The sequence below is a fragment of the Dryobates pubescens genome, chromosome 3 (genome assembly GCF_014839835.1).
Source record: "Dryobates pubescens isolate bDryPub1 chromosome 3, bDryPub1.pri, whole genome shotgun sequence".
NCBI classification, from domain to species: domain Eukaryota; kingdom Metazoa; phylum Chordata; class Aves; order Piciformes; family Picidae; genus Dryobates; species Dryobates pubescens.
Genome location: NC_071614.1, coordinates 44,211,145 through 44,237,841, shown reverse-complemented (window position 1 = coordinate 44,237,841; position 26,697 = coordinate 44,211,145). Strand labels below are relative to the sequence as shown.

At 42.8% G+C, this 26,697-nt stretch overlaps 2 protein-coding genes across 2 annotated transcripts; both read left to right on the top strand.

Annotated features, from left to right (window-relative positions):
* Positions 1-1,594: 1,594 nt before the first annotated feature.
* Positions 1,595-12,292, top strand: CCT4 (chaperonin containing TCP1 subunit 4). Its single transcript, XM_054180083.1, has 13 exons — positions 1,595-1,827; positions 2,541-2,593; positions 2,833-2,922; positions 3,636-3,744; positions 7,825-7,967; positions 8,653-8,774; positions 8,868-9,000; positions 9,347-9,486; positions 9,769-9,865; positions 10,179-10,289; positions 10,514-10,644; positions 10,751-10,985; positions 11,930-12,292. Exons 1-13 carry the CDS (start codon positions 1,710-1,712, stop codon positions 12,143-12,145), a joined length of 1,698 nt encoding a protein of 565 aa, XP_054036058.1. The 5' UTR covers positions 1,595-1,709; the 3' UTR covers positions 12,146-12,292.
* A 2,330-nt stretch (positions 12,293-14,622) lies between these two features.
* FAM161A (FAM161 centrosomal protein A) lies at positions 14,623-24,726 on the top strand. The gene is made up of 7 exons (XM_054180082.1): positions 14,623-14,788; positions 15,969-16,216; positions 16,681-17,862; positions 18,258-18,425; positions 20,803-20,902; positions 23,097-23,248; positions 23,879-24,726. The coding sequence occupies exons 1-7, from the start codon at positions 14,669-14,671 to the stop codon at positions 24,363-24,365; spliced, it is 2,457 nt and encodes an 818-aa protein (XP_054036057.1). The 5' UTR covers positions 14,623-14,668; the 3' UTR covers positions 24,366-24,726.
* The last annotated feature ends 1,971 nt before the right edge of the window (positions 24,727-26,697 follow it).

Below are 26,697 nucleotides of genomic sequence, written 5' to 3'. Positions count from 1 at the left end.
ATGGGTGCTCAAAACCTACTTAAACCATCTGCAGTGGTGGCAGGGAAAAAAAATGCAAACTGCCAGCCCTGGGTCAGACCAGAAACCACACAGCTACGCCCCCCTCGTGGTAACATGGCACTAATATTAATTGCTTTGTAACAGTCACCTGACAAACACTTCTGCCATAGCTGTGCAGCCTCTGGGCAACCTGGGGCACTGTTTCACCATTCTCACTGTAAATTTCTTCCTTACATCTAGTCTAAGTGTCCCTCTCTTAAAGTCACCTCCCCTAATCCTATTGCAACAGGCTCTTCTAAAAGGTCTGTCCTCACACTTCCATAGAGGCTCCCTTTAATACTGACGTCCTCAATAAGATCTCCCCGGAGTCTTCTCAGCTCCAGGCTGAACAACTGTCTCAGCCTGTCCTCTCATCACAGGTATTCCAGCCCTCGGATAACTTCTCACAACCATAGATGTCCGCAGGAAACGCTTTCCTTCAGATCATCCTCCCTGCCACCATTCACTACCCAGGTGAAGAAATCCACACACCCCTCCATCCCTCTGCTCTCCTTCAACTCCGTGCCCCGGCTTCCCCGCGTGGCGGGTAGAGAAGCAGTCACCTGGACTGAGAGACCACAGGTGACAAGCCCTTACTCACTCCCAAACTCTCACCCTCACTACCCGGGCTGAAGGGTGTGACTGTTTGAGGCTGCGCCTTTAAGAAAGAGGCAGTGTTGGGAACACTCTGGCTGAGTGTTTTTGTATCAAAATGAAAGCATGATATTCTAAACGAATTTCATTGGCGGATGGGCAGAATGCAACACTAAGTTTTAGGGCAGCTGGAATTTTTCGGAGTTTCAGCCTGTTCTGCCGTTCCAGCCTGGTCTGCCTGGAGCTGACCTTGAGACAAGCAAAACTAATTCCTGCATGTGCTTTTGAAGCCTAATAACAGCTCTTTTCCTTAATAACTGCCTTTCTTTCTCTCTCTAACCCCTTTTTGGGAAAAAAGGGAGGTGGCGGGGGAGAGAGGGGGTTACAGGGAGGGAAACCCTCCTCCTCTCGAGGAGTGAATTTTGGTATTTTTTCTTTGCTGTATATTTCTGTATATATATTGTAAAATACTCTATATACTGTGTTATATACAACCTCTATTCTATATATGCTTGTAAATATAGCTTTGCTTCTCCGACTGAGTTTAGCTGTGGTTTCTTTCTCTGTGAGAGAGGGAGAGCTAGGCCCTCTCTCCACCTACCACGAAGGGCCACAGACGACGCAAACCCTAACACACTCCCAAGAATCCCCACCTTAGCTTACGCGCACCACATTCGGCCTTAATGTTTCACCCCGGCCGCACCCTTGTGCCCCCCAGCGGTGGCAGCACGGGCCCAGGCCCGGGCCCGGGCGCGGGCCCACCCTTGGCGCAATGCCGCCCTGGGAGCACCGCCCCTCTAGGCGAGAAACCTCCCCGAAGGGGCCGCGCCGCTTTTTCTAGACGCGGCAGCGGCCGCCTTTAGGTGTCCTTGGTGTTCGCTGGCAGGCAGGACTCTCCTCTCTGTGGTACTAGGGCTCAGGCGCGTAACGGGCAGCCCGCGTGACGTCAGGCATGCGCCGAGCGGAAGGACCCGGCCGCGCTCTGTGGTGGCGGAGGGTAGTGGTGTCTTCTGGAAGGTTCCCGGCGGGCTGTCTGTTCTGCGGGGTCTATCCGTATCCATCGGCAGCGGACGACCATGCCGGAGAACACTGGGGCTAAGGCCCACGGTGGCGCGGGCAACCGGGTTAAGGGCACTTACCAGGACCGGGACAAGCCGTCCCAGATACGCTTTAGCAACATCTCTGCCGGCAAAGGTGAGGTGCGGCGGGATGCAGCCGTGGGGGAGCTCTGCTCCTCCTTTGTACTGAGGGGAGGCGGCCACTAGCCTGTCTCTCGCAGGCAACCAGGCCGGGCCCAGAGGCAGTTCTCGGGGAGCGGCCGCTCTTCCGCCCCAAGCCAGCGTCCTGCTCTTGGTAAAGAGGCCCCTGCGGGCAGGGACGGTGCGGGATGGACGGTGTCTTTCACTGCTGAGGCTCGACAGTGGAACGTGTACCGCTCTGGTCTGGGACCGCATTTAGGTGCGGGCATTCCTGTTGTCGCTCTCCCAGCGGGGCAAGTTCAGTTCCGTGTTTGTGAATGGTAGCCCTATATTAAAGGGTGGTTTCTTATGGCAGGGAAGTTCCCAGGCCTGGGGCCACTGCTTGTTGGGGGGTGCTATATTCACTTTTAACGTCAGCCTTGGTCGGGTTATTTGACATAAAATATTGCTGCGTTACCCCTCAGTTTTAAAATGGCTGCAGTCAAGCAGTTGGATATTAATTGCTTTTAAAAACAGCTTTGTCCTCAATGTTGATACTGAAATGTTTCATATCGTTATACTTTAAGGATGATTTAGTGCTGGCAAAATAACAGGGAACAGCTTAATTCTGGGAGATGTTTTCTTCTCGGAAGTGGTATTTAGAGTGATGGACTGAAGGATTGTAGCTCTTGAGATCAACTTGCAAACTTTTTTTTTTCCTTTTCCTAGCCGTTGCCGATGCAATTAGAACAAGCCTTGGACCAAAGGGAATGGATAAAATGGTAATACTTACATTTAAATTATAAAACGTTGTTTAGTGGGAGATACTGTGAAGTCAACCTGGGATATGTCATCATTTGCCTTGAAATTCTTTTCTGAAATTCATTTGTTTAAGGGAAAAGGTGACCTAAATGCACATCTCAGTTTGAGAAAACATGTCAGGAAAAATAATTTACTGTAAACATCAAGTTAAAGATGTGTGGTGACTGCTCAGAACTGTGTTTCTCCTTTACCTTTTCAGATACAGGATGCTAAAGGAGATGTGACAATCACTAATGATGGTGCTACTATTCTGAAACAAATGCAAGTTCTGCACCCTGCAGCCAAAATGGTGAGTGTTCTTTACATTGCTCAGGCAATGATACAGGATACAGCTTAATATCTGGCACAAAAACCCCATGGTAATACTTCATGTAGATTTGAGGAGCTTTAGCCACTAGTGAGAACGATTTTTGTGCAGCATGCTCCTGGATCACTTATTTGAATTGAGATGCGTTTGAATTGTTCCAAGTCCTTATTTTGATATTCCATATGCATAATCCCTCTGAATGCATCTTAAAAGAATCTAGCACAAACCTTCCCTCATCTAAGAAGAAAAGCCAGTGATGTCCTAAACTGTTTGAAGAGAAGAGAAAGAATTATATTACAGTCAGGTGATACAAGGACACAGTACCCTGCTCTTTTGAGAAGTGTGAACCTCTTAAATTTGGTTGTGGTTGGAGATGGAAATGAAATTCCTGTGACCCTCTTAGAGGAGAGGAAAAGGAAGATCCGTTAGATAGTGGATCAGTTTTAAGCTTGTGAAATATGCTTTGGTAAGGGATTTGTTTTATTGTAGCTGTATCTCAGCAAGATAAGCTTACAGATACTGCAAGCAAGGTGCAAAAGGTATGGACTCAGAATTGGAGATGATGTGATTAGTCCTGAAAGCAAAGTTAATTTCAGTAGTGCTGTATTCTTCACTATCTTTTTTTTCCTTTAGTACTTGTCAGCGTTTGCAATTAAGTATCAGTATATAAACTTAAGTTGTAATTTGCTCTTTAGTTGGTAGAGCTATCAAAAGCACAAGATATTGAAGCTGGTGATGGCACTACATCTGTTGTTGTTATTGCTGGAGCTCTTCTGGATGCCTGTTCCAGACTTCTTCAAAAAGGTAAATAAATATATTAATATGAAAGCATAACTGGAAGTAACTAAGTTGTCTTTCTGCTTGCACATGTATAATGAAACTCAGAGTAGCTGTGTTTAATCTATATGTGAAAGGTGCCTTGAGTCTTTGCAGTCAGGTTTCACTCATGTCCCACTCTTGATTAAAAGCTATTTCAGCCTTTCATTTTCAGTTGAATGTATTACTATTGATACAAGAAATTGTGCCTAGATGATGTGATGATAGTTGCCTTGTAAAAACTCACCACAGTTATACTTGTATTTCTCATATGGACAGAGAGCAATACAAAAGTATAAATGAAATCTGGGACCAGTGATTCTACAAATGTACTGCCTCCCATCTCTCTTACAATGTTAGGGACCTTGTGAAAGCCTGCTCAGGAAAAGATATGAATTGCAGAACACAGTAGTTAGTGCAGTTTCTGTCCTGTTAGCTCAGGAATTCCTTTAGCTGTTCAGACATAATGCTTCAGCTTTTGCGTGCACTGGAAATGGAGCATGGGTGATTGGACCTGCAGAGTTCTTTTCTGTCTCAGATCCAGATTTGATGGTGACTTGCTTAAACTTGCTTCATCTCAGTACACACCACATTACTTGTCCTCTTTCTGGCCCCTATCTATGTTTACTTCCTCTCCTGGTAGTGCTGGACCAGCAGCCTGGCATATTCTGCTGTAAGAGGTCATTAGAAGCTGCCTGCTTTGAAAAGATAAAAGGATATATCACACACTCCAGAGAAACTGGGGAACTTTGTATGCAGCTGTGGATAACCACTCTTTGAAAATCTGAAATCCCAAAAGCCCATTGCTGGGCTCCTTGTAGGTATTACTGGAACAGTGGCAGCATTAAGAATGTTAAGGGTAAAGAAAACTTTGAGAAAGGTTGTTCTGGGATGTCAGACACTGCAGGGAAATGTGCCGTACTTGGCTGTGAGGTAAAATTATTCAAGGCATTATAGCTTTTTTTCCCCTCAGCTGTAACAGTAGAAAGGAATAAGGGAGTTCATTTATTCTTGAAGAACACAGTTTGCTAAAATTTGCCAGCAGCAGAATTTTGGGTTCTTTGATCAAAGGGCAACTTTTACTGCACCTGACCTGCTGGACCTAGATGGAATGAATCTATCTAGGAAGGGCAAGAGGGTACTAGCACTGGAGTTGGCAGGGCTCATTGGGAGGGCTTTAAACTAGGTCTGAAGGGGGTGGGTGAGGAAACCAGTCTCTCCAGGGAGGAGAGGGAGGGACATAAATTGGGGTTAATTGAGAAATCAGCAGTCCAGCTGAAGTGCATGTACACCAATGCATGCAGTATGGGTAACAAACAAGAAGAACTGGAAGTCTTGGTGCACCAGGAAAACTATGATATAATTGTCATTACAGAAACATGGTGGGATGATTGACACAATTGGAGTACTGCACTGGATGGTTACAAGCTCTTTAGTTGAGACAGGTGAGGGAGAAGAGGAGGAGGGGTGGCCCTCTATATTAGGGAATTTCTTGATGCCACAGAACTTGAGGTTGTGGATGAAAAGATCTAGTCCCTGTGGGTTAAAATCAGAGGGAGGCCTAACAAACCTGACATCCTGGTTGGAGTCTTATAGACCACCCAACCAGGATGAGGAGGCAGATGAAATATTCTATAAGCAGCTGGAGGCTCTCTCAAGATCATCAGATCTTGTCCTTGTGGGTGACTTTAACCTGCCAGATATCTGTTGGGAACTTAGCAGAGAGGAGGCAGTCTGGAAGGTTCTTAGAATATATGGAGGTCTGCTTCCTGATGCAGCTGTTAAGTGAGCCTCCCAGGGGTCAGGTCCTGCTTGACCGGCTGATCTCAAATAGAGAAGGGCTGGTGGGAGATGTGATGGTAGGAGGCTGTCTAGGGTACAGCAACCATGAGATAGTGGAGTTTTCAATATGCAGGGAAATGAGGAGCAGTAACAGAACCCTTGCTTTGGACTTCTGGAGGGCAAACTTCAGCTTGCTTAAGCAACTTATTTGGAAAGTACCCTGGGTAGCAGCCCTTAAGAACAAAGGAGTCCAGGACAGTTGGAGCTACTTCAAACAGGAACTCTTGAAGGCACAGGAACAGGCTGTGCCCATGAGCTGAAAGATGAGCCAGTAGGGAAGGCGACTGGCCTGGAGGAGCAAGCAGCTCTTGAACAAATTAAGGGGAAAAAAACCAGGGTGTATCCCCTTTGGAAAGGGGGGAGGCAACTTGTGATACATTTAAGGATGTTGTTAGATCATGTAGGAGAAAAATTAGAGAGGCAAAAGCCCAGTTAGAACTTAAGCTGGCCGCTGCTGTGGAAGACAACGAAAACCAGTTTTTATAAATATATTAATGCTAAAAAGAGAGGCAAGAAGAACCTCCACTCTTTATTGCACCTGGAGGGAAAAGGAAAGGCTGAGCTACTAAATACCTTCTTTGCCTCCATTTTCAACAGTAAGACAGGAGGACTTAAGGATAACTGACCTCCTGAACTGGTAGATGGGGTCAGGGAGCAGTGTAGTGCCCCTGAAATCCATGAGGAATTAGTTCAGGACTTGCTGAGCCACTTGGGTACTCACAAGTCTATGAACCTGGAAACTGAAGGCCTGTCAGCCTGACCTCAGTGCCAGGAAAAATTAGGGAGCAGATCATCTTCGGAGCAATCACTGCACACCTGAAGGATGGCCAAGGGATCAGGTCCAGCCAACATGGATTTAGGAAGGGCAGGTCCTGCCTGACCAACCTGATCTATGATCAGGTGACCTGCCTGGTGGATGTTGAAAAGGTTGTGGACATAGTCTATCTGGACTTCAGCAAAGCCTTTGACACTGTTCCCCACAGCAAGCTGCTGGTCAAGCTGTCAGCCTGTGGCTTGGACAGCAGCACTCTGCTGGGTTAGGAACTGGCTGGAGGGCTGAGCCCAGAGAGTGGTGGTGAATGGTACCACATCCAGCTGGAGGCCAGTCACTAGTGGGGTGCCCCAGGGATCAGTTCTGGGACCCATCCTGTTGAATATCTTTACTGATGATTTGGATGAGGGGATTGAGTCTGTCATCAGTAAATTTGTGGATGACACCAAGTTGGGAGCAGGTGTTGATCTGTTGAAGGGTAGAAGGGATCTCCAGAGGGACTGTGCCAGGCTGGACAGATGGGCAGAGTCCAACATGATGGCATTCAACAAATCAAGTGCCAGGTGCTGCACTTTGGCCACAACAACCCCATGCAGTGCTACAGGCTGGGGTTGGAGTGGCTGGAGAGCTGTCAGAAAGGGACCTGGGGGTGCTGATTGACAGCTGGCTGAACATGAGCCAGCAGTGTGCCCAGGTGGCCAAGAATGCCAATGGCATCCTGGCCTGCATCAAGAAATATAGTGTGGCCAGCAGGAGCAGTGAATTCATTGTGGCCTTGTACTCAGCACTGGTTAGGCCACACCTTGAGTACTGTGTCCAGTTCTGGGCTCCTTAGTTTAAAAAGGACATTGAATCGCTTGAATGTGTCCAGAGAAGGGCAACGAGCCTGGTGAGAGGCCTTGAGCACAGCCCTATGAGGAGAGGCTGAGGGAGCTGGGCTTGCTTAGCCTGGAGGAGGCTCAGGGGAGACCTTTTTGCTGTCTACAACTCCCTGAAGGGTGGTTGTAGCCAGGAGGGGGTTGGTCTCTTCTCCCAGGCAATCAGCACCAGAACAAGAGGACACAGTCTCAAGCTGCGCCAGGGGAAATTTAGGCTCGAGGTGAGGAGAAAGTTCTTCACAGAAAGAGTGATTAGCCATTGGAATGGGCTGCCCAGGGAGGTGGTGGAGTCACCATCTCTGGAGGTGTTCAGGAGGGGATTGGATGTGGCACTTGGTGCCATGGTTTAGTAGTCATGAGGTCTGTGGTGACAGGTTGGACTTGATGATCTTTGAGGTCTTTTCCAACCTTATTGATTCTATGAAAATATCTTAAGTTTGTTCTGACAAGTCTTTAAATTAGTCTTAAAATAGAAAGAGAGCATAAAGGAAAAAAGCAAACCACTAAACAAAATGAACCAGAAATGAACAGTTTGAAATCCCAACTATCCTAACAACCTTTCTATGCTGTCCACAGGAATTCACCCCACCATCATTTCAGAGTCATTCCAGAAAGCTTTGGATAAAGGTATTGAGGTGTTGACCAACATGGCACAGCCAGTTGAACTGAGTGACAGAGAAACCTTGCTGAACAGTGCAACTACTTCGTTGAATTCAAAGGTATGACTGACATTTTAATTGGTACCTCCAGACTAGTTGATTTTTCAGTGTTTCCCAGTTTCTGCTACTGTTCACTTAATAAAAATACCTGCATGTCACAAATCTAGTTGGCTTTCACATATGGGCTGCCTTCTCTTTGACTGACTCATCAGAAGCTGTGGTTGATGCACATTAAAGCACTCAAACTGAATTTCAGTCTGAAGTACTTGGTGGTCTTTGATGTTGCCGAAGTGTAAAATTTAAATATGCTTCAACTGAAAACAGCAATGGAAGAATGAGGTGGGATAATGAGAGCTTTTTGAAACACTTTATGTATGCAGCTCTTGTTCATGTAGCAGGATCTTCTGAAACAGCATCAAAATATGGTGAAGTGTGCTAGTTTCTAGCGGAGTAATCTGCGAAGCTCTCAAAAGTCTTGCTTGAAGAGTCATAAGAAAGAAATTGAGGGTTCTTCTGTAAGTCCCTGAGCATATTTTTTTCCCACCAAAGCAGCTGCTGATTCCTTTGAGTAGCCCTTAAGAAGACACCAAATTAAAACATCTGATTGATGGACAAGGAGTGAAAAGGAGCTTTGCTTCATAACTCAGAAGTCAAACACTGAGATAACAATAACTATTATTTTGAAATTGCTATTTATCAGTGTTAAATATCTCACTGCTCTTTTCTTTGCTGTTAAATCCTTCAGGTTGTGTGTCAGTATTCTAGTTTACTTTCTCCAATGAGTGTGGATGCAGTGATGAAGGTGATTGACCCAACTACAGCTAGTAGCGTGGACCTCAGAGATATTAAAATTGTTAAGAAGCTGGGGTAAGTAATAATGGTAGCTAGACAAGTTTTGTCTCTGAAATCAGCTTCCTGAAGTGCAGGAGTCATGGATTCTTTTTTGGTTTTGCTTTCCAGAGGCACAATTGATGATTGTGAACTGGTTGAAGGACTAGTCCTGACTCAGAAGGTGGCAAATACCGGTGTAACCAGAGTGGAAAAAGCCAAAATTGGCCTTATTCAGTTCTGCTTGTCTGCTCCAAAGACAGATGTAAGTTAAGCTACGACTAGAGTGAAACCTTTTCCTCTAGGGCCTTGGAGTTGCAAATGTTGTAACACTTCTTTTTTTGTTGTTGTTGTAAAAAGATGTGTAATGTCATGTCTGTTCCACAGCTGAAATGAATGTCTGCTGTGTAATATATAGATAAAACACGGGTCTTAGAGTTGGTGTAAGAAAGAAGACAGTTCAGAAGTCCGGTATTTCTCATAAAATCACACTAATAGACATGTTTTACCAGCATGCTTGTTTGCTTTGAATTAGTCTCTTAAAGCACGAGGAACATCTTGACATCTGCTTTTAAAGTTCAGTTATTTGTAATAATTTGTTTTTTAACTAGATGGACAACCAGATAGTTGTTTCTGATTATGCTCAAATGGACAGAGTGCTGCGTGAGGAGAGAGCCTACATTCTAAATTTAGTTAAGCAAATTAAGAAGGCTGGATGCAATGTGCTGCTGATTCAGAAGTCCATTCTGCGGTATGTTAATACCAGCTTACTGTTTGTGTTTGTGGGATCAGTCATTTGTTTGAAATGCATGGAAAACTGAAGCCAAAATCACATTTGGCACAGTGTCAGTCTGGCTGTTAGCAGTGCTTGTGCATTTCAAAAGCCCTAGTGTTGTGTGCGTTTGGAGTTTAATGACAATCCCATCTCTAGTCTGAAGAACTTCAGTACTGCTGGTAAGGAGCATACAGCTGGCTAGTATGGTCCAGTTACTAAACTAGCACCCTGGACTGACTTCTTCCCTCTTGTTTTTAGGGATGCTCTTAGTGACCTAGCTCTCCACTTTCTGAATAAAATGAAGATCATGGTGGTTAAAGACATTGAAAGAGATGACGTTGAGTTTATATGCAAGGTAAAGTGAGTTATATAAATGGCCATTAAAGTAGCAGTGGTGTTTAAAGTCACTCCAAAACTAAATACCCAGCCAGTGCAAGTTTATTATGACACTTTCACAGGTTTCATGTTCTGACCATAACATGAGAGCAGACATTTCCCTGAAGAAAATGCCTGTTCCATGGAGCAGTCATATTTCAAGAAAGATTCAGAGCAGATGTAAAAGCCACTCTCCACTTCCCCTGTGCTATGCAGAGCATCACTATGCAGTGTATACTTGCTCACTGCTATTCAGGTTCTGAACTTCTGGGGTTTTTTCACTGTTTTTTCAGACAATTGGAACTAAGCCTGTTGCTCATATTGACCAGTTTACTCCTGACATGCTGGGATCTGCTGAGCTGGCAGAGGAAGTCAACTTGAATGGTTCTGGGAAACTAATAAAGGTGAGTTAGAAAATGTTAACACCTACTTAACACCAACTAGTTACCAATTGTTATTAAAATAATGGGAGTTTTACTACTGGAGTTACACATGCAAGGGCCTATTTCCAATCCCTGAGTAGCCACCAACCTGGGAAATGTGGTTTTGCTTAGCCAGATGCTGGTACTGTTGTAGAATTTGCAAATGCCAAATTTCTTTCGAGTCACAGTATTTGATTTTGTTTTAGATCACAGGCTGTACAAATCCTGGCAAAACTGTAACCATTGTGGTACGTGGATCCAATAAACTTGTTCTGGAAGAAGCTGAGCGTTCAATTCATGATGCCTTGTGTGTCATAAGATGCTTAGTTAAGAAAAGGTAATGTCTTCATTTGGTTAGAGTAATTTAGGGTGTTGATAATGTAAAAAGTAAATCATTTGTGCACTTCTGTGAAATGAGTTTTGATTTCAATTTCTGCCATCAGAGCTTTAATTGCAGGAGGTGGAGCACCGGAGATAGAGCTGGCACTGCGCTTGAACGAGTATGCGCGCACACTGAGGGGCATGGACTCATACTGTGTCCGGGCCTATGGAGATGCACTGGAGGTCATACCGTCCACACTGGCTGAAAACGCAGGTCTCAACCCAATCTCAACAGTGACAGAGCTGAGAAACAGACATGCTCAAGGAGAGAAAACTGCTGGCATTAATGTCAGGAAGGTAACGAGGAGTTGTGTATGCATAGCGCAGCTTTAAAAATACTTGAGCATGGAAAGTGCTTGGCATCAGGACAGAACTAAGGAGAGGGCAAGTTTGTGTCTCATTAATGGTGTTCTCTCTGAACTTAGGTTGTGGTAGATTACTAGTGTTGAGGGCTAGAACCTCACTGCCATGATGAAAAGCTGAGAGAATTGGGAGAATTGGGGTTGTTCAGCCTCAAGATCAGAAGACTTCAGGGAGACCTTATTGAGGCCTTTCAGAAATTAAATGGACCTATAGGAAAGATGGGGACAGCTATATTAGCAGGGCCTGTAGTGACAGGACGAGGGGTGATGGTTTTATACCAAGAAAGATTTGCACTGAAGGTGATTGAACACTGTCCCAGGTTGCCCAGGGAGGTGTTAGATGTCCCATCCCAGGTCAGGTTGGATGGGGCTCTGAGCAACCTGCTCTACTTGGAGATGTCCCTGCTTGCTGCAGGGAGGTTAGACTAAATGACCTATAAAGGTCTCTTCCAACCCGAAGTATTCTATGATTTATACCTTGGTCTCTTGAGGCTTTAACAGCTTATCCTGAGTATTGATAATAGTGGATACTGAAATGCCATACCCACAGGACTTCTATGTCTCTTCCAAAAACTTTGGCTACAGAAGTAGATTGATGTGTAAAATGATCCGTAAGTGTTATCTGCAGTGGAAGTGGTTTATGTTAGGAGTAGCACATTGGGAGAATTTCTTTTACATTGTAGCCGTGTTTAAGCTGTCATAACTATGTTTATCTTTAATCCTGGCTAATTTTGACAAATATATCAAGTGCCCAGGAGAACTGTAATACTCCTGTTGAGGATGGGCGAGTACAAGCCCTTTGACAGATCAAAGTTGACTGTCCTGCTAAATCTCACTGTAGTCTGACTTGCACAAAGTAAAAAGTACTTGTTTTTACAGGGTGGCATTTCCAACATCCTGGAGGAGTTGGTTGTCCAGCCACTGCTCGTGTCTCTGAGTGCATTGACTCTTGCAACAGAAACTGTGCGCAGTATTCTGAAGATTGATGATGTGGTGAGTAGTGTTTGCATTAGGCTTTGTTTGATCTCTTTTTCCACAAGGACCAGGCTGGTTGCCATCTCATTTGCAGTGTTTCAAAGTATAATTATTGTGTAGCATTCTCAGTTTACGTGCTACTGAGACAATTTGGCCTCTTAACAGCCATTGGAACAAAATTGAATGTGTTATAAATACTGTGCCTTAAAGTAAGGAGTTAAAAGTGGCTAAAAATCAAATCTCCTCAAGCAGAGAAGTAATTGCTATGTATCCTATGGACTTCTTACATCTGACTGTGTGGTCTCTGCAGGTGAACACGCGGTAAGCTGAACAGCAGAAGAGGGAACTGTGCCCTGGAGCTCCTTCCCTGTAGTCTGGAATATGGTTTCCTCACCAAAAGCACCTGTGCAAATTGTCTTGAAGTCCACAAAGTCTTGTGTACTTTCACCACGTTACCTTAAACAGCATTTCCTTTGTGAAAACTTCTATGAATAAACATGCTGTAGTCTGCCTGAGTCTTTGCTATGTAATTGTGCTAGAAATAAGGTCAACTTTGCTTTTCTGTGCTATGTGTGACATTGCTTGTATGATCATAGAATGGTAGGGGTTGGAAGGGACCACTGGAGATCTAGTTCAACCCTTCTGCCAAAGCAGAATCATCTAGGGCAGTCCACACAGGAACACATCCAGGCAGGTTTTGAAGATCTGTAGCAAAGGAGACTCCACAACCTCTCCGAGCAGCCTGTTTGAGTGCTCTATCACCCTTACAGTAAAGAAGTTTTTCTTGATGTTGAGGTGGAACTTCCTCTATTCCAGTTTCATCTTTAAAACACCCTTAAATTTGCACTGTAGTTACATGCCATCTTAGAGCTGCTGCTGTTAAAGAGTTTTGGAGCATTATTACTTCTCTTAACTGTGACTGACTAGAACAACAAAGTACCACCTTTACAGTGATAGAACTTGAGACTACTGTTGCTTTCCCTGTTCTGTGTTGGCTCCTGAAGTCTGCACTGACACCTTCACGTGATTCAGTTATTGCAAAGGGCAGTCTCTATACTCTATTGTTTGTACTCTAACAGCAAAGTGCAAGTGTCAAATCTCAACCTAGTTCTAAAAAGGGATGAGGATAATATTACTACAGTTCGGCATGTGTGACATAGGGTTTACCATAATCTCTGTTGGTTCCACTGCTTCATGTTCTGTTTAGGAAAATGCCCAAGGGTGAAACTTGAGGATAGCTTAAGTCATCCACAAACATCTTCCACCCCTCAAATTAGTTTGTTTTCCCCAAAGTGGCTAAGTCAAAAAGTATGCTATTTTATAATCAAAGTACAGTTTTCTAAAACGAGTCATAGAATATACATCAAAACCTGTTAATATCTAAAGGAAATGGGCATGATTGTTCGTGTCACTGCATTGTTGTTACGTCATTTGGGTGAGCTGTAATGGAGTCTCAGCCACCAGGAGAATCCCAGCTGCCCCAGGACTGTTAATTTAACTTGTTCTTAATTTTACATTATGTGGTTTAGAATAAGCATTTTTCAATTTTTAATTCTCAGCATGAAATTTCAAACTAGCCCTTCCATCTTGATCATTGCTATACTAAGATGACCAGAATCCTCTCTTTAAAGGAGACTGGTTCATTCATGACTCTCATTTGGATTTATGAATGGTTGGAGATACAGCTTTGAGGAAACTTCTACCACTTTGTTGACCAGCTATTGCTGAAATACTTAACTATGACCCTAAGTAAAGCATTCAGAATAACTGAAATAGCAATGCATTAGACAATCCCTTTAAGCATTAATGCTCTGCATGATTTATTGGCTGTTTTAAAATTGCAAATGTTACCTCACCCCACAGGATTACATCCAGCAATGACCTCTTAGTTAATAGCTTTGATTACAGCTTTCATTACCCACCATCACAAATTTCCAATTCGTGACAAGACTTGCAACTACTATGTGATGTAATTTTTCTATCTGTTTCTTTGCATAGAAATGTTTTTAATGTACTACAATGAATAGGTCTGGAATTATTATTGCCTCTGGAGAGGTAGAAAAATGTTCCAGCTGCTCCTGGGTTGCCAGTTTTGGGTAATTGCCTACCTGAAGTCTGGAGTTCAAGAGGGAAGATTATTCAATCATGTGAGAAGCAAAAATGGGGGCTTGTCAAGGAGAAAATTGCAGGTTCCAACTAAAATAAAAAACAAACCTACATATCAGTAGAGACGGCACATAGACAAGCACAGCAATGAATAAGCGCTGAAGATTAAGAGAGATGATGGAGGTGAGCTCTAGCCCCAGGCCCTGGCACTCTAGGACAGGGCTGCAAAAGGACCGGAGAGTGGCTGGAAGAAAGCTCGCATTAGCTCCAGGGCGCTGGCGGCCCGGCTTCCCCGCCCACAAGCCAACCTGTGGTGCTTACAGCCCGTTCCCCACCCCGAGCCGCGCTGCCGGTCACCCCCGGCAGAACACCCAACCAGACCCCCGGCACAGGCGGCGTCTAAACCCCTCCTCTTCCGCCTAATGCCCGCCTCCAGCTGCGCTGTGGAGGCGGAGCGGGAGACTCGGCCGCGGGGCTCACTTTTTTCCCCTATTGCTCCGTCGTCTCCCTGCTGACCGACCCCGAGGATCGGGCGCCATGGAGGCTGCGCATCGAGCGGCGCGGCTGGCCGCCTCCTGCCTCTGCACTCCGCTCGACCCGCGCACCCGGGCCCCCGCCGCGCTCTACGAGCGGAGGCCACCGCACGCCGACGCTCAGGTACTGCTGGGGCCGAGGCGGGTGGAAGGGAGTTCCCCGGGCCCCAGGGGGCGTTGGACGTTGAGGGGTGTTGGGCAACCTGGAGACGCGGCAGGCCTGAGCCTGGCCCGCGGGCACGCAGACAGATGTAGGAAAACCTGACAGATGGACGGGCGGCAGCGCCTGTGCAGCAGCGATCTCTTAATGAGCTTGGTGATGAGCCCCGGGGTCTGGAAAGCGGATGCCCAAGGCCAGGGAAGACGCTTGGATGGATCTGCTGGTAGAGACCTGAAACGGGAGGTTTACACACAATGTCAGAGCAGATTAGGAAGCGCCGGACAGTGCTTTTCGTTGGGCGTGCTGTAACAGCTTTTTCAATTTGCCTCTTTGATCGCGCAATTCATATGCTGTGAGGTCACTACACCACAGGGGAAATACCATAGAGATTTTTTTCAGTGAAAACACGAGCAAACATGCACAAGAGTTTTGGGTTTTTTCACTTCTATGTGGAAAAGGAGTAAGTATCTTTTTTTTTTTTTAAAAATTAAAAAAAATATTCCTTTTTATTTGTTGTTGGTTTTGTGTTGTAATGTGGTACTTAAAAATAATCAAAAGGGAGGCCTTGTAATAAAGGCTAACCTGGTTTTGATAACTTCCCTAACTTGTGTCAGCTTTAAAAATGTTCAAAGAATGTGTTTACCTGCACACAGCCGTTACCAGCTGCCAAGCAGTATCGGAACTTTAGCTGTGCAGAATCGTTGCACAGTAAGCTGTGGAAACAGGACTGAACACTTATACATATGATATCTAATGACTTTTTAGTACGCTTCTGGAAATGGGAGGTAGAGAAGATTCCATTGGTTTGTTTACAAATAAAGGCTTTTTGAGGGCTCTGTAGTAATCAAGGAAAAATTACACTTTACAAACCATTTTTTTCTTCTGTCACATCCTTTTGATCATATTTCCTGGTATAAATATATTGATTACAGGACTAGACTTAGGACTTTTGTGTGCTTTAAATAGGACCCTTAGGATCTAAATTAACTCTGATATAAGATTGTTCCATGCAACTGTGTTAACATTTGTATCTGTTTGGTGTTACTGTGTAATTCACTAGCCTTAATGAGGACAAAGCAACATTAAGAACCTTGCTCACCCCTTCCTTCTAACAGTCAGAAATCTTTACAAACATCTCTTCTAGGACAGTTTTGATTTGGATACAAATACCAACAAAGAGAAGACCCGTGCTTTAAATGGAGACTCTGACAAGTGGATAGACTTGTCCAAAATGTACAATTCAAATCAAGAGTATTACTTGAAGCTAGAAGAGCTTAAGAATGCTCACCTGGAGACCATGGCAAAATTAGAAAGTATGTATCAGAATAAACTGTATTTAAAAGGAGTACAACCTTTGGACAAGAAAAGTGCTGGTCCTAATGCGTGTTGTAGGTAAGCTTGGTGTAGGTACCTTTTAGCTGAAGATTCTCAAATGCTTTGCAGATAGCTGTAAAACAGCAGTTTGTTTTTTTCTGGGGCTGGAAAGTGTTACTCTCCCCATTTCCTATAAGCAGATAATTACACAAATGTTAGTTTTAATAATAAAACCAGCTTATTCATCTTGCTAAGGGGCTGTGAAATTTACAGTTGTGCAGCAGAGTCCAAGTAACATATTCAGTAAAGCATAGTGCCTTTCCTTAAGAAGAGCTGACTTGTTCATGATTAGTACATACTTAAAACTATGGTCTGGTGTGAGTGCCCAATGTGCTTCTCTTTTTCCCTTCTCTTCCCCCTTTCCTCCTCCTCACTAGTGCAGTTCACTTTTGTTTCTAATGATAATACCTTAAAGTATAAGTTTCTGGCTTTAGATCAGTGTCAGACAGGACTCAAACCAACTTTGTTTTCCCTTTTTAAAGGCCAACTTGGGAGAAGAGCTCATATCAGCCTCTGAATTTGCACAAATCCTTTTCAGACTCTGACTTAAGTGATCCCTTAAGATCAAGTCTATCTGATGAGTCTGACAGAGAATTAGCATTTGAAGAAAGCAGTAGTGAAACTGGATCATCTGCATTTGCTAAGGAAAGAATTGAAAAAATGTGGGATGGGTTCTCCGTGGATGACTACATCTCCCACATCAAACATAGCTTACCAAGTTCACCTGTTGTCAGAACGATATGTAAGAAACAGAAAGCATGGTCACCAAAAGTTACTGTGCCCAAGCCTTTCCAAATGACTATCAGAGAAGCTAGGAAAAAAGAACAGAACATCAAGTCAAAGTCACAGATTGAAATGGAAAATAACTTATTGAAGAAGCAATTAGAGGAAGAAGCAGAGTGTCAGAAAAAATTCCGAGCTAATCCAGTGCCTGCTGCTGTTTTCCTTCCACTCTACCATGAAATTGTGCAACAAAATGAAGAACGCAGGAGGTCTGTGAAAGAGAGAAGCAAACTCAAGCTCTTGGCTTCTCAGAAGCCATTTAAATTCATTGAACGAGAGAAGCAAAGAAATGAGATTAGGAAAAAGCAATTAAAAGATCTTTCTGCACCTGAAAAGAAAAAACTGTTCAGAGCAAAACCAGTTCCTAAATATATTTATAGTCCATCTGTTAAGGACAAGCTAAAGGAGGAAGAGCTCTACAGAGAAATCAGGATCAGAATGAGAGCTGAAGAGTTGCTACGTAATTCGTCTCTACCCAACAGCAGACTGGCTTTAACAAATGCCAATAAAAAGAAGAAACACAAGTGCATTGACCCAAAGGAAACAGAACATAAACCCAAGACCAAATCAAGTGTCCCAGATTTTGACCTACTACACCAAAAATCTCAGGAGCAGCTCCTGCAACGAAAACAAGTGAAGCACCTTACAGTCTGTGAACCTTTTGATCTTCGTACTCCATATATTCCCTCAAATAAGGGGAAAGTTTTGAAGGACATTCAAGAGGATGAAGAAAAGTTGAAAGAAACACGCTGGCCATATACCTCTCTGCGATGTAAAACTGAAATGAGACATTCAAATACAAATTCACATCTCTCAGGCTCTGGAGACTTTAAATCACCCAAAAGCACAGAATCCACTAGACGACGGCAGCAAGCCGTAAGGTGACTACTTTAGTGATGAGATTCTACATTTTAGATACAGTGTAAGAGTAGATTTCTTTTGTATTTCCACCTGTGGAGTTGGTTCTTCCATGCAGCAAAAGCATGACTTAATCTATTAATAGAAGGGCTTAATTATACTATAAGCCTTACAATATTTAACTATACAACTGAGTATTATTGTTACAAGAAAAATAGTGCATTTTTCTTAGAACATCCATGGGAAAAGGACAAATGACTGCTGTTCCCCAGGATGTGCCTGAATCCCTTAAAACAGCACGTACTTTCTGTCCTCTTACGCCAACCTTGTTTTTCTCTTGAATCTCTTTGGCCAAAGCTTTCTTTGGTCTTGCTCTTAATTTAAACTGAATTCAGCCTTAGTTTATTTTTTCTGCCAGGAATTCCCTTGAGGAAAAGAGAAAGCTGGAAGAACAACAAAAAAGGACCAGAACAAAGCAGAAACAAAGAACAAAAAAATTGCAGAGAATTGTAGCAGCTTGCGCTGAGGCAAATGACCCACACCAGAGCCTAGCGCAGATGTCTAAATCAAAATTACAAACATTCAGGTATCTTGTTGCATTTCCCCTGAATGATGAACTGCTCATTCTACGTTGTATGTTAAACATACAATGTAAAAAATACCACAGTCTAAGCTGACTTAATTACACGTATGATCATTTATGTACTGTATAAGTAGCTAGTAAAGGAAGTGGCCAAATTTAGTGTTTCAACTGGGAAACTGATGCCTGGTCTATTGATTTCAATCTGCACATTCTACCTTACAGTATTCTATAAGCTAATGGGAGAGTCTTGTGTTTTCTCATTTGACATACCATCTAAAGAGGAAAGTTTAGAAAAAAAGAAGGAAAAGGAATAATGTAGCTACATGGAGATGGTGAGAGGCACTAACTGCTCTGCCCCTGTTGCTTCATGCATAGACAGGATTTTTGGGCAGTAACTAGGAATCCTTATTTCCAGTAACCAGTCAAATTTGCCAGTAACAGACATTAGTAGGGCATAACAATGTGAATGTGAGATATGCCTCATTATGAGATTCATAGCTTGGAATAGCAACTTCTAAGTTACCATGTGAAAGTTTAAGAGGTTTAGAATATAGAGATAGAGAACTTTATGAAATGAGGGTAGAGGTTAGGGCTGTCTTTATGGCTGTGAGTTGAAAGGTAACAAGAAAGGTTTCTTCTTATTTTGCTTACTTGGGGTCTCTGTCACTAAAATAGAGAAGCATGGATTTATTCTTAGTAGACTTTAAACGGTTACAAGCTGTTACAAGCAAATTTGCTAAAAAAGCAGCACCACCTGCAAGACAATACTGCACATCATAGTAATGATTATTCACCAGCAACATTATTTCATTCTGACCAGAAAGAGAAAAAGCAGCAGAAACAGAAGCATGTGCAGTCTCACGTGCTGAAAGCATGAAATGCTGTGGCTCAGCTAGGATATACCACTGTGACAAGCACTTGTCTTGGCCATGTGGGCAGTCAGTGACCGTCCAGCGTACATCTGTACCCACCTGCCACCTTTACCAAAGAGAGAAGCCAAAGCACACATAGGAAGTGTGTAGGAGGAGCAGGGTTTATGCAGGCTCCTGAAGAGCAGAGATACAGCAGTAGAGATGCAGGTCAAAGAGGGTAGTGCCTCAAGTGCACTTTCTTTTGCAACACAGCCAGCAGAAACCATTAATAACGGGAGCTTTATAATGTAAGTATTCTTGGGCAAATCTGCTGACTCAGACAGAAGCAGAAAATTTGAGTTATAGTAGCATGGGAGGAGAATTAAATGGAGAGAGTGGGTGTGTTTACAGATTTGGTTTGAATTCATTTGACAGTGAACATCACATTACAGTATTTAGCTTAATCAGATTTCAGGAGTATTGTAAAACAGCCATGCTCAATTCTTGTCCACACAAAATTAGTCTGTTACAAAGTAAGATTACTTCCTTAGTGTGATGCATTAAGGCTGGTACAAGTGCTTAACTTGATAATGCTTATTTCATCATAGGCTAGATAATAAGGTATATTAATGTAAGTGCTCTTCTAACAGATAATTAGGTTTGCAGAAAGCTGCCTGAGAGAGCAAGTAGCAATAATGAAGTTCACTCCCTCAAAATAGTGAATAACCTGCCTTAATGCAGAGCATATTGCGGGAGTAGAGATGGTAAGGGAAAGAGGCAGGAGGAGACAGATGAGTAAAATGCCTTACAGCTCTCATACTCACCCTTAAGGGTCTGACTTAGTAATGGTAGAGCTGGTCCAGTACAGAGGCAGCATCACAAAGAGGTGTGTGTCGCATACCAGGGATTACAACCCATGCCACCCGGATTATCTAGTGCTTACTAAGATCCGAGATACTACTTCAGTTGATTAATCAAGGGTTTCATCATCCTGCTATGTTGACAAACCAACTATGAAAAAAGTGTACTAGGATCCAGAACATGGGCACCCCTCTTGTGAGGGAGACTAGTAAAGTAGCAAGATGCTTACCAAACTTTACCTTACAGTGCTGTTTTTTCATTTAAGGATACTAATTTCCTATGGTGTATTCTGTGTAATTTTGCTGAGAATAATTGGAATATCTATGAGAAACCTGCATGTAAAAAAAAAAAAGGTATCCTAATTGTAAAAAAACCCCTAAATATCCAAGAAGGCCCTACAAAATCCAAAGTCACACAGCCTCTACTTAACTTCACTAGCTGTTTATCCAAAGTGACTGCTTCAGAGACAGTTTTGTTCAGTACTTGCAGGCAAGCAACTGCTATGAAAGTAAGACAACATACCCCAAACCTTGTCACCACCATAAAATAACTTAATTTTATGCATCTTTAAGTAGGACAATGTTTAGCTTGTTATGAGTAGTTTTAACTGCTGTAGAAAATTCTTGTATTATAGATTAATATTTTTTCTTGCACTCTATTTCCTTTAGGAATTATGAAAAGCAGAGAATGCAAGAGTATTTGCAAGAGTTGCAAGAAATGGAAGAAAGATTAAAACAAAGGCCATTGCTTTTTGAAAGAGTAACTCAGGTTGTCTTGCTTGTGTATTACTTATCTTCAAATACTGCATAAGACATTTGTAGTCAAATATTTTTAGAAGATACCTGAAGAATACTTTCCACATTAGTATATGTCCATTTTAATCTCTGTTGCCCTATCTCTATACAAATATTTCTAGTTTTTGTGACTAATCTTTCATGGTATGCTTGCACAGGGAACTGAGATGGCTGTCATGAACATGTCCAACTGAAGTACGTTTAGTGCATACTATAAGCTCAGATACAGTGTATTTTTCTCTCTCCATTTCAGTACAATCATGTGCTGGTAGCGTGGTCCCTGACCTGTTTCCAAACTGAGAGAGGCAACTGATTTCCTTGTCATATAGAACAGAGTCATAGCATGCACTAGGTTGGAAGGTAATTTAGTCCAACCCCTCTGTAGTAAGTAGGGACAGCCCCAACTAGATCAAGTTTCTCAGAGCCCAGTCAAGCCTGACCTTGAATGGCTTCAGGGATGGGGCTCCCACCACCTCCATAGCAACCTGTTCCAGTGTTACACCACCCTCATAGTAAAGAACTTTCTATGTACTAGAAGGCTGCTCTAAGGCCTTCTCTACTCCAGGCTGAATAACTCCCAACTCTGTCATCTTGTCTTCATAGGAGAGATGCTCATGCCCTCTGATCATCTTTGTGGCCCCTCCTCTGGATCTGCTGTGTCAGGTCCATATCCTTCTTGTGTTGGGGGTCCCATAGCTGGACGTAGTAGTCCAGTCCAGATCTCACCAGAGCAAAGTGGCAGAAACGCCTCCCTCAACCTGCTGGCCACACTTCTTTCAATGCAGCCCAGGATGCAAGTGGCTGCCTGGGCTGCAAGTGTACACTGTTGGCTCATGGCCAGCTTCTCATGCACCAGAACTCCCAAGTCATTTTCCACAGGGCTGCTCTCTCTGTGTGTGTTTCCTGGTCTGCCATCACTACAGGGTGGTGGCACCTGTTTAGACTGAAGGACAAGTACCCCTCAGATATTACCTGGAGGAACAGAACTGACAGCGGCAGAGACAGAAATACAAAACTGTGTAATGTGTTAAATGGTGCTGTAAGAAGGTGGAGCTATACTGCTTTTTTTAGGGCATTTTTTTTTGTTTTCCCTCTCCTCTTTCCCTTTTCTCCTATATATGGAATATATAGCTGCTTATTAGCTGGTAGCCAGAGAGAGCAATCCAGATTTAAATTAGTACAGAAAAGGAAAATCTGCTGTGAAGTTTTTGAGTTTTGCTTTGCCATTCTTACCTGCAGTGAATAATCATTCAACTTGCCAGATACAATTAACAAAACAGTATTAACAGAAACAAAAGCATCAGGAGATAGGCATTTAATGCGTTTAGATAACATAAATTCTGATGGGCATTCTGCCCATTCTGATGGGCAGAATCCAATGGTATGAGATTCAACACATCTAAGTGCCAGGTTCTGCACATTGGCTACAACCCCATGCAGTGCCACAGGCTGGGGTCAGAGTGGCTGGAGAGCGGCCAGGCAGAGAGGGACCTGGGGGTACTGGTTGACAGTAGGCTGAACATGAGACTGCAGTGTGCCCAGGTGGCCAAGCAGGCCAATGGCATCCTGGCCTGTATCAGGAACAGTGTGGCCAGCAGGAGCAGGAGCCCCTGTACTCAGCACTGGTTAGGCCACACCTTGAGTACTGTGTCCAGTTCTGGGCCCCTCAGTTTAGGAAAGATGTTGACTTGCTGGAGCGTGTCCAGAGAAGGGCAACAAAGTTGGTGAGGGGTTTGGAGCACAAGCCCTGTGAGGAGAGGCTGAGGGAGCTGGGGTTGCTTAGCCTGGAGAAGAGGAGGCTCAGGGCAGACCTTATTGCTGTCTACAACTACCTGAAGGAAGGTTGTAGACAGGTGGGGGCTGGTCTCTTCTCCCAGGTAACCAGCACCAGAACAAGAGGACACAGTCTCATGCCGCACCAGAGGAGGTTTAGACTGTATGTTAGGAAGAAATTCTTCATAGAGAGAGTGATTGGCCCTTGGAATGGGCTGCCCGGGGAGGTGGTGGAGTCACCATCATTAAAGGTGTTTAGGAGGAGACTTGATGGGGTGCTTGGTGTCATGGTTTAATTGATTAGATGGTGTTGGATGATGGGTTGGACGTGATGATCTTGAAGGTCTTTTCCAACCTGGTCTATTCTATTCATAACCATTGTGTCTTTCCTACAGAAAAACGCTAGAATAGCTGCAGAAAAGCATTATTCTAACAGACTGAGAGCCCTGGGGATATGCCCAGAGTTTGTTTCAAGGAAAGGACAAAGAACTAAATTGCTACAATGCTCCAGTGTTGAAGATCTTAAATCCACTGATACCAGAGAAAGGTAGAAGTGAATGAAGGTTGCTTGGTGGGGGTTTTTTGGCCACTACATGCCAAGTAATTGGAAAGTAATTTTTGATGTGTATGTTTGGGTTGGTGTTTCTTTTTAAATTATATATTTGTAGTATTTTTCCAGGTAGATATTTTCTGTGAAGTTAGCTTTATTAGTGCTTGCATTAGTATGGGTTTTTAATTGTTTTTTTCCTGAATTAAATATTTCATAAAAGAGAAGAGAGCACTGGATATGTTACATAATGCACTTCAAAGAAAGATGAATAAAAATATTTGTATTTGTGCCTTTCACCAAAAGTTCTGGCAGGTTGCTAGCAAGTCCCTTAATTCTGAATTACCTTCACTGATTTTTTTTAAAATAAGCCCTATAAAATATGCTTTTCAAGATCCATTAGGTGTTATGATTTAAAAAGAAGCAGAAATGATAAACACATAAGCAATAGTGTTGAGTTACTTTCTAGTATAAAAGCATACCCTAGTGTCCCCCATTCCCTTTTCCTTTCCCAGTTTCCCCCCAGCCAAGTCTACCAGGATTTGTCCTAGATCACTTGAAAGTAGTTTAAAACCTACTGGAAAACATATTATATGAAAATAAAATCACACATGCAAATTGTCTTTTCAGAATCATCATGGATAAAGTGGAGGAAAGGGACTACTTTGAGGAAGCAGCTGACAGCAGTTCTTGGTCTGAGCAGTCCTGTGAGGAGGAGAAGGAAGAGGAGGAGGGAGAGAGGACAAAAGGTGCCAAAACCTCCTCCCCTGATGGCCCATCCACTGAGTTGGAGGATGAGGAAGAGGCAAGAGATAGCCCTCATATAGATCAGCCTTGCCATGCAGGGAAGGCTGGGTCCAGCTCCAACTCACACCAGCACCATGAGGAGGAGAACAAGGAGGAGGAAAAAGCAAAGGTAGGCCTGTCACTTGGGCATTCCCAGGACAAGGAGGAGGACAATGATTGGTCAAGACCCAGCTCTCAGTCCAACCAGTCCCATGAATATGAAGAGGCTGGTCAGTCCTACTCTGAAGCTGAGGATGCCTTCAGATACGAGGATGAAGAATATGAAAGTGATGATTCAGAAGAGAAACCCAGCAGTGATGAAGCTGACTGAAAGACAGAGAGGATGGACTAGGGCCCAGGAATCTATTTAATTGCTGGCAGTGACACAGACACCAAAGAAAAACTTGGCACTCTGCTGATACAAAATGTTGTGAATTTAAGCCTTTAGTTTTAACTGTCTTTTCAGCACAGAAATTTTGTCTATTTTCCAGTAAGGAAAATTAATTTACTAATTTATACCACCAAAAACCCCCCCAATTATATCAATATTTTTTATTTCAGTCTTCTGTGAAATTAGTGCATAAAAGAAACTGCAAAACTACTGTTTGACCATAACCTCTTCTATGCTGTGTTGGTAAGTACTGAAGTCTTAACGTGTCCAGCTCCTTCTGTGTGCTAGCAAAAGCAAATAAGATTATCAGTATCTGAATAGTCTAGAGGGTTTTGTGCACGACCTGTGACTGGTTTTAGCAGAACAGCTGTTAGGAAGACATCAGTGCAGTCAGACAATATGGCCAAATTAACTTGCTTAGTTCTGCCCTCCTCTTCCTATGGGGTTTGTCTTCTGCCCACTTAAATTAGCTGAATAATCTCAGAGATGGGTCAGATGAGTGCCAGAGCCAGAAAATATTACTGCTTTTATCCAGCTAAAATATTAACAGCATTGCATTTGCTGAAGCCTCTCTCTACAGAGGGCAAAATGCCTAGAGCACAATGAGAGCAGCCACTTAAGCTTTCACAGAGATTTTTAATGCTTACGGACAAGTAAGATAGTAAGTCAGCAGAATAATGTTATGCTGCAGATCTTGTATTACTGTCTAACTGAGCCTCAAAACTGTTCTTTCAGTTCCATTTTGTTTTGAAGAGCTCTTCCTGTGATCATGTAAAATTATTCTTAATAACACAACAAATACTGACATTAATCTTCAAATTTCCTTACTGAGGCAGTAAACATATACTGTAAAAGAGAGAATCTTACTACATCAGGTAAAAATGTAACCCTACATAAAGTGTGGAAGTGCTTTAGTACCTTTTCTTACAAACTTGCTACTCAGAACTTCAGCTATGATACAACAGTGAATGCAAATGGAATACTGGGGTTTGGTTTGTTTGTTTTTCCTTTTTCTTCTTTATATCTCTAGTAACTTCTATTACTAAATACGTTGTTATTTCTTCCTCCTGATTTCAAGAAACTATGCAACAATGTTTGGAAGACTTTATCATTATTGCTTTATTTATTTTTGAAGTATGAGAATAACTAATATGAATTTGAAACACTTTTAATAAAATACCCATTGTATATATATTATACATAAAAGTATCAATCCTTACCTCAACAAGCAAAATCGGTTTACAGTCTCCAGTAATACTTTACAACCCTACAGTACAAACTCAAGGTTGGTTTGCTTGTGCTTGTCAGTATTCTGTATTTTTGAAGGGTTGTCCAATAAGCTACTGAATTCATAGTCACATATGACTGCTATTTGACTGTAGTAAATCAAATTTGCTTTGAAAGAAGGCAAATGACCTCTGAATGTTTTTCATCAAGATGAACTGAAGAGGTTTCAAATGAGAAAATTCAAATGTTTTTAAGATCTGACAGCACTCAACTAAGTGTTCCAAAAGAACATAATTATATAATAGCTGAACTATTAAGAAAGTAAAAATATTACTAGAACTCCTTTGAACTGGAAGGAAGTAGCAAAAAACAATGTGGGTATTTTTTTTAAGGTTTTAGAAGGCAGCACTGAGGACCTGTATGTAATTTAGGCTGAGTTTTTCACTGAATTTTTAGTACACGAACCTTACGAGTAACAGAATTAATGAACATGACTAAACGTAACAAGGAGGAACCAGTACAGCTTTTGGAGGTTATGCTGCAACATTTGTAGTGTTTCTGAAAAAGTCAAGTGGATTCATGTGAAATAAGGGGATGCAATTACTAGATTTCCAGGAAACATTTGACACAATTTGCTATCAAAGGACCTTAAAGAAACCTGCCTTACTGTAGGAGAATAAAGGTCTTAATGAATTAGCAACCAGAAAAATAGTTCAGGAAAGAAAAGGTAAGTTCTCACAGTGTAAATGCAGTTATCAGCAGGCATTTCATGAGACTGAAAGTGTTCAAGTGTACTGAGAGGGATGCAGCAGCTGTTCCAAAGGGTCTGCTGAGGCCACAGTTACTCAGTGCTGTAGATGGGAACTGACTGCAAACAACATAATGAAGGATCTTCTGGCAATGACAGAACAGGCATAGTTCAGTTTTAATAAGTGAAAATAAGTACATGTAAAAAATATTCCTAAATAGACAGCACTATATGTGGCAAAATTCAATTCCTTCTGAAGTACTACATGTACTTCTACTCCTTTCATCTTAAAAGGGA

Bases quoted from the DNA above. Each gene is read 5' to 3' on its own strand.
- CCT4 (XM_054180083.1), top strand. From the start codon at position 1,710: ATGCCGGAGAACACTGGGGCTAAGGCCCACGGTGGCGCGGGCAACCGG. The intron at 1,828-2,540 runs GTGAGGTGCGGC...TCCTTTTCCTAG, and splicing joins CAACATCTCTGCCGGCAAAG to CCGTTGCCGATGCAATTAGA. The intron at 9,866-10,178 runs GTAAAGTGAGTT...CTGTTTTTTCAG, and splicing joins ACGTTGAGTTTATATGCAAG to ACAATTGGAACTAAGCCTGT.
- FAM161A (XM_054180082.1), top strand. From the start codon at position 14,669: ATGGAGGCTGCGCATCGAGCGGCGCGGCTGGCCGCCTCCTGCCTCTGC. The intron at 20,903-23,096 runs GTTGTCTTGCTT...TCTTTCCTACAG, and splicing joins TTTTTGAAAGAGTAACTCAG to AAAAACGCTAGAATAGCTGC. The intron at 23,249-23,878 runs GTAGAAGTGAAT...TTGTCTTTTCAG, and splicing joins TCCACTGATACCAGAGAAAG to AATCATCATGGATAAAGTGG.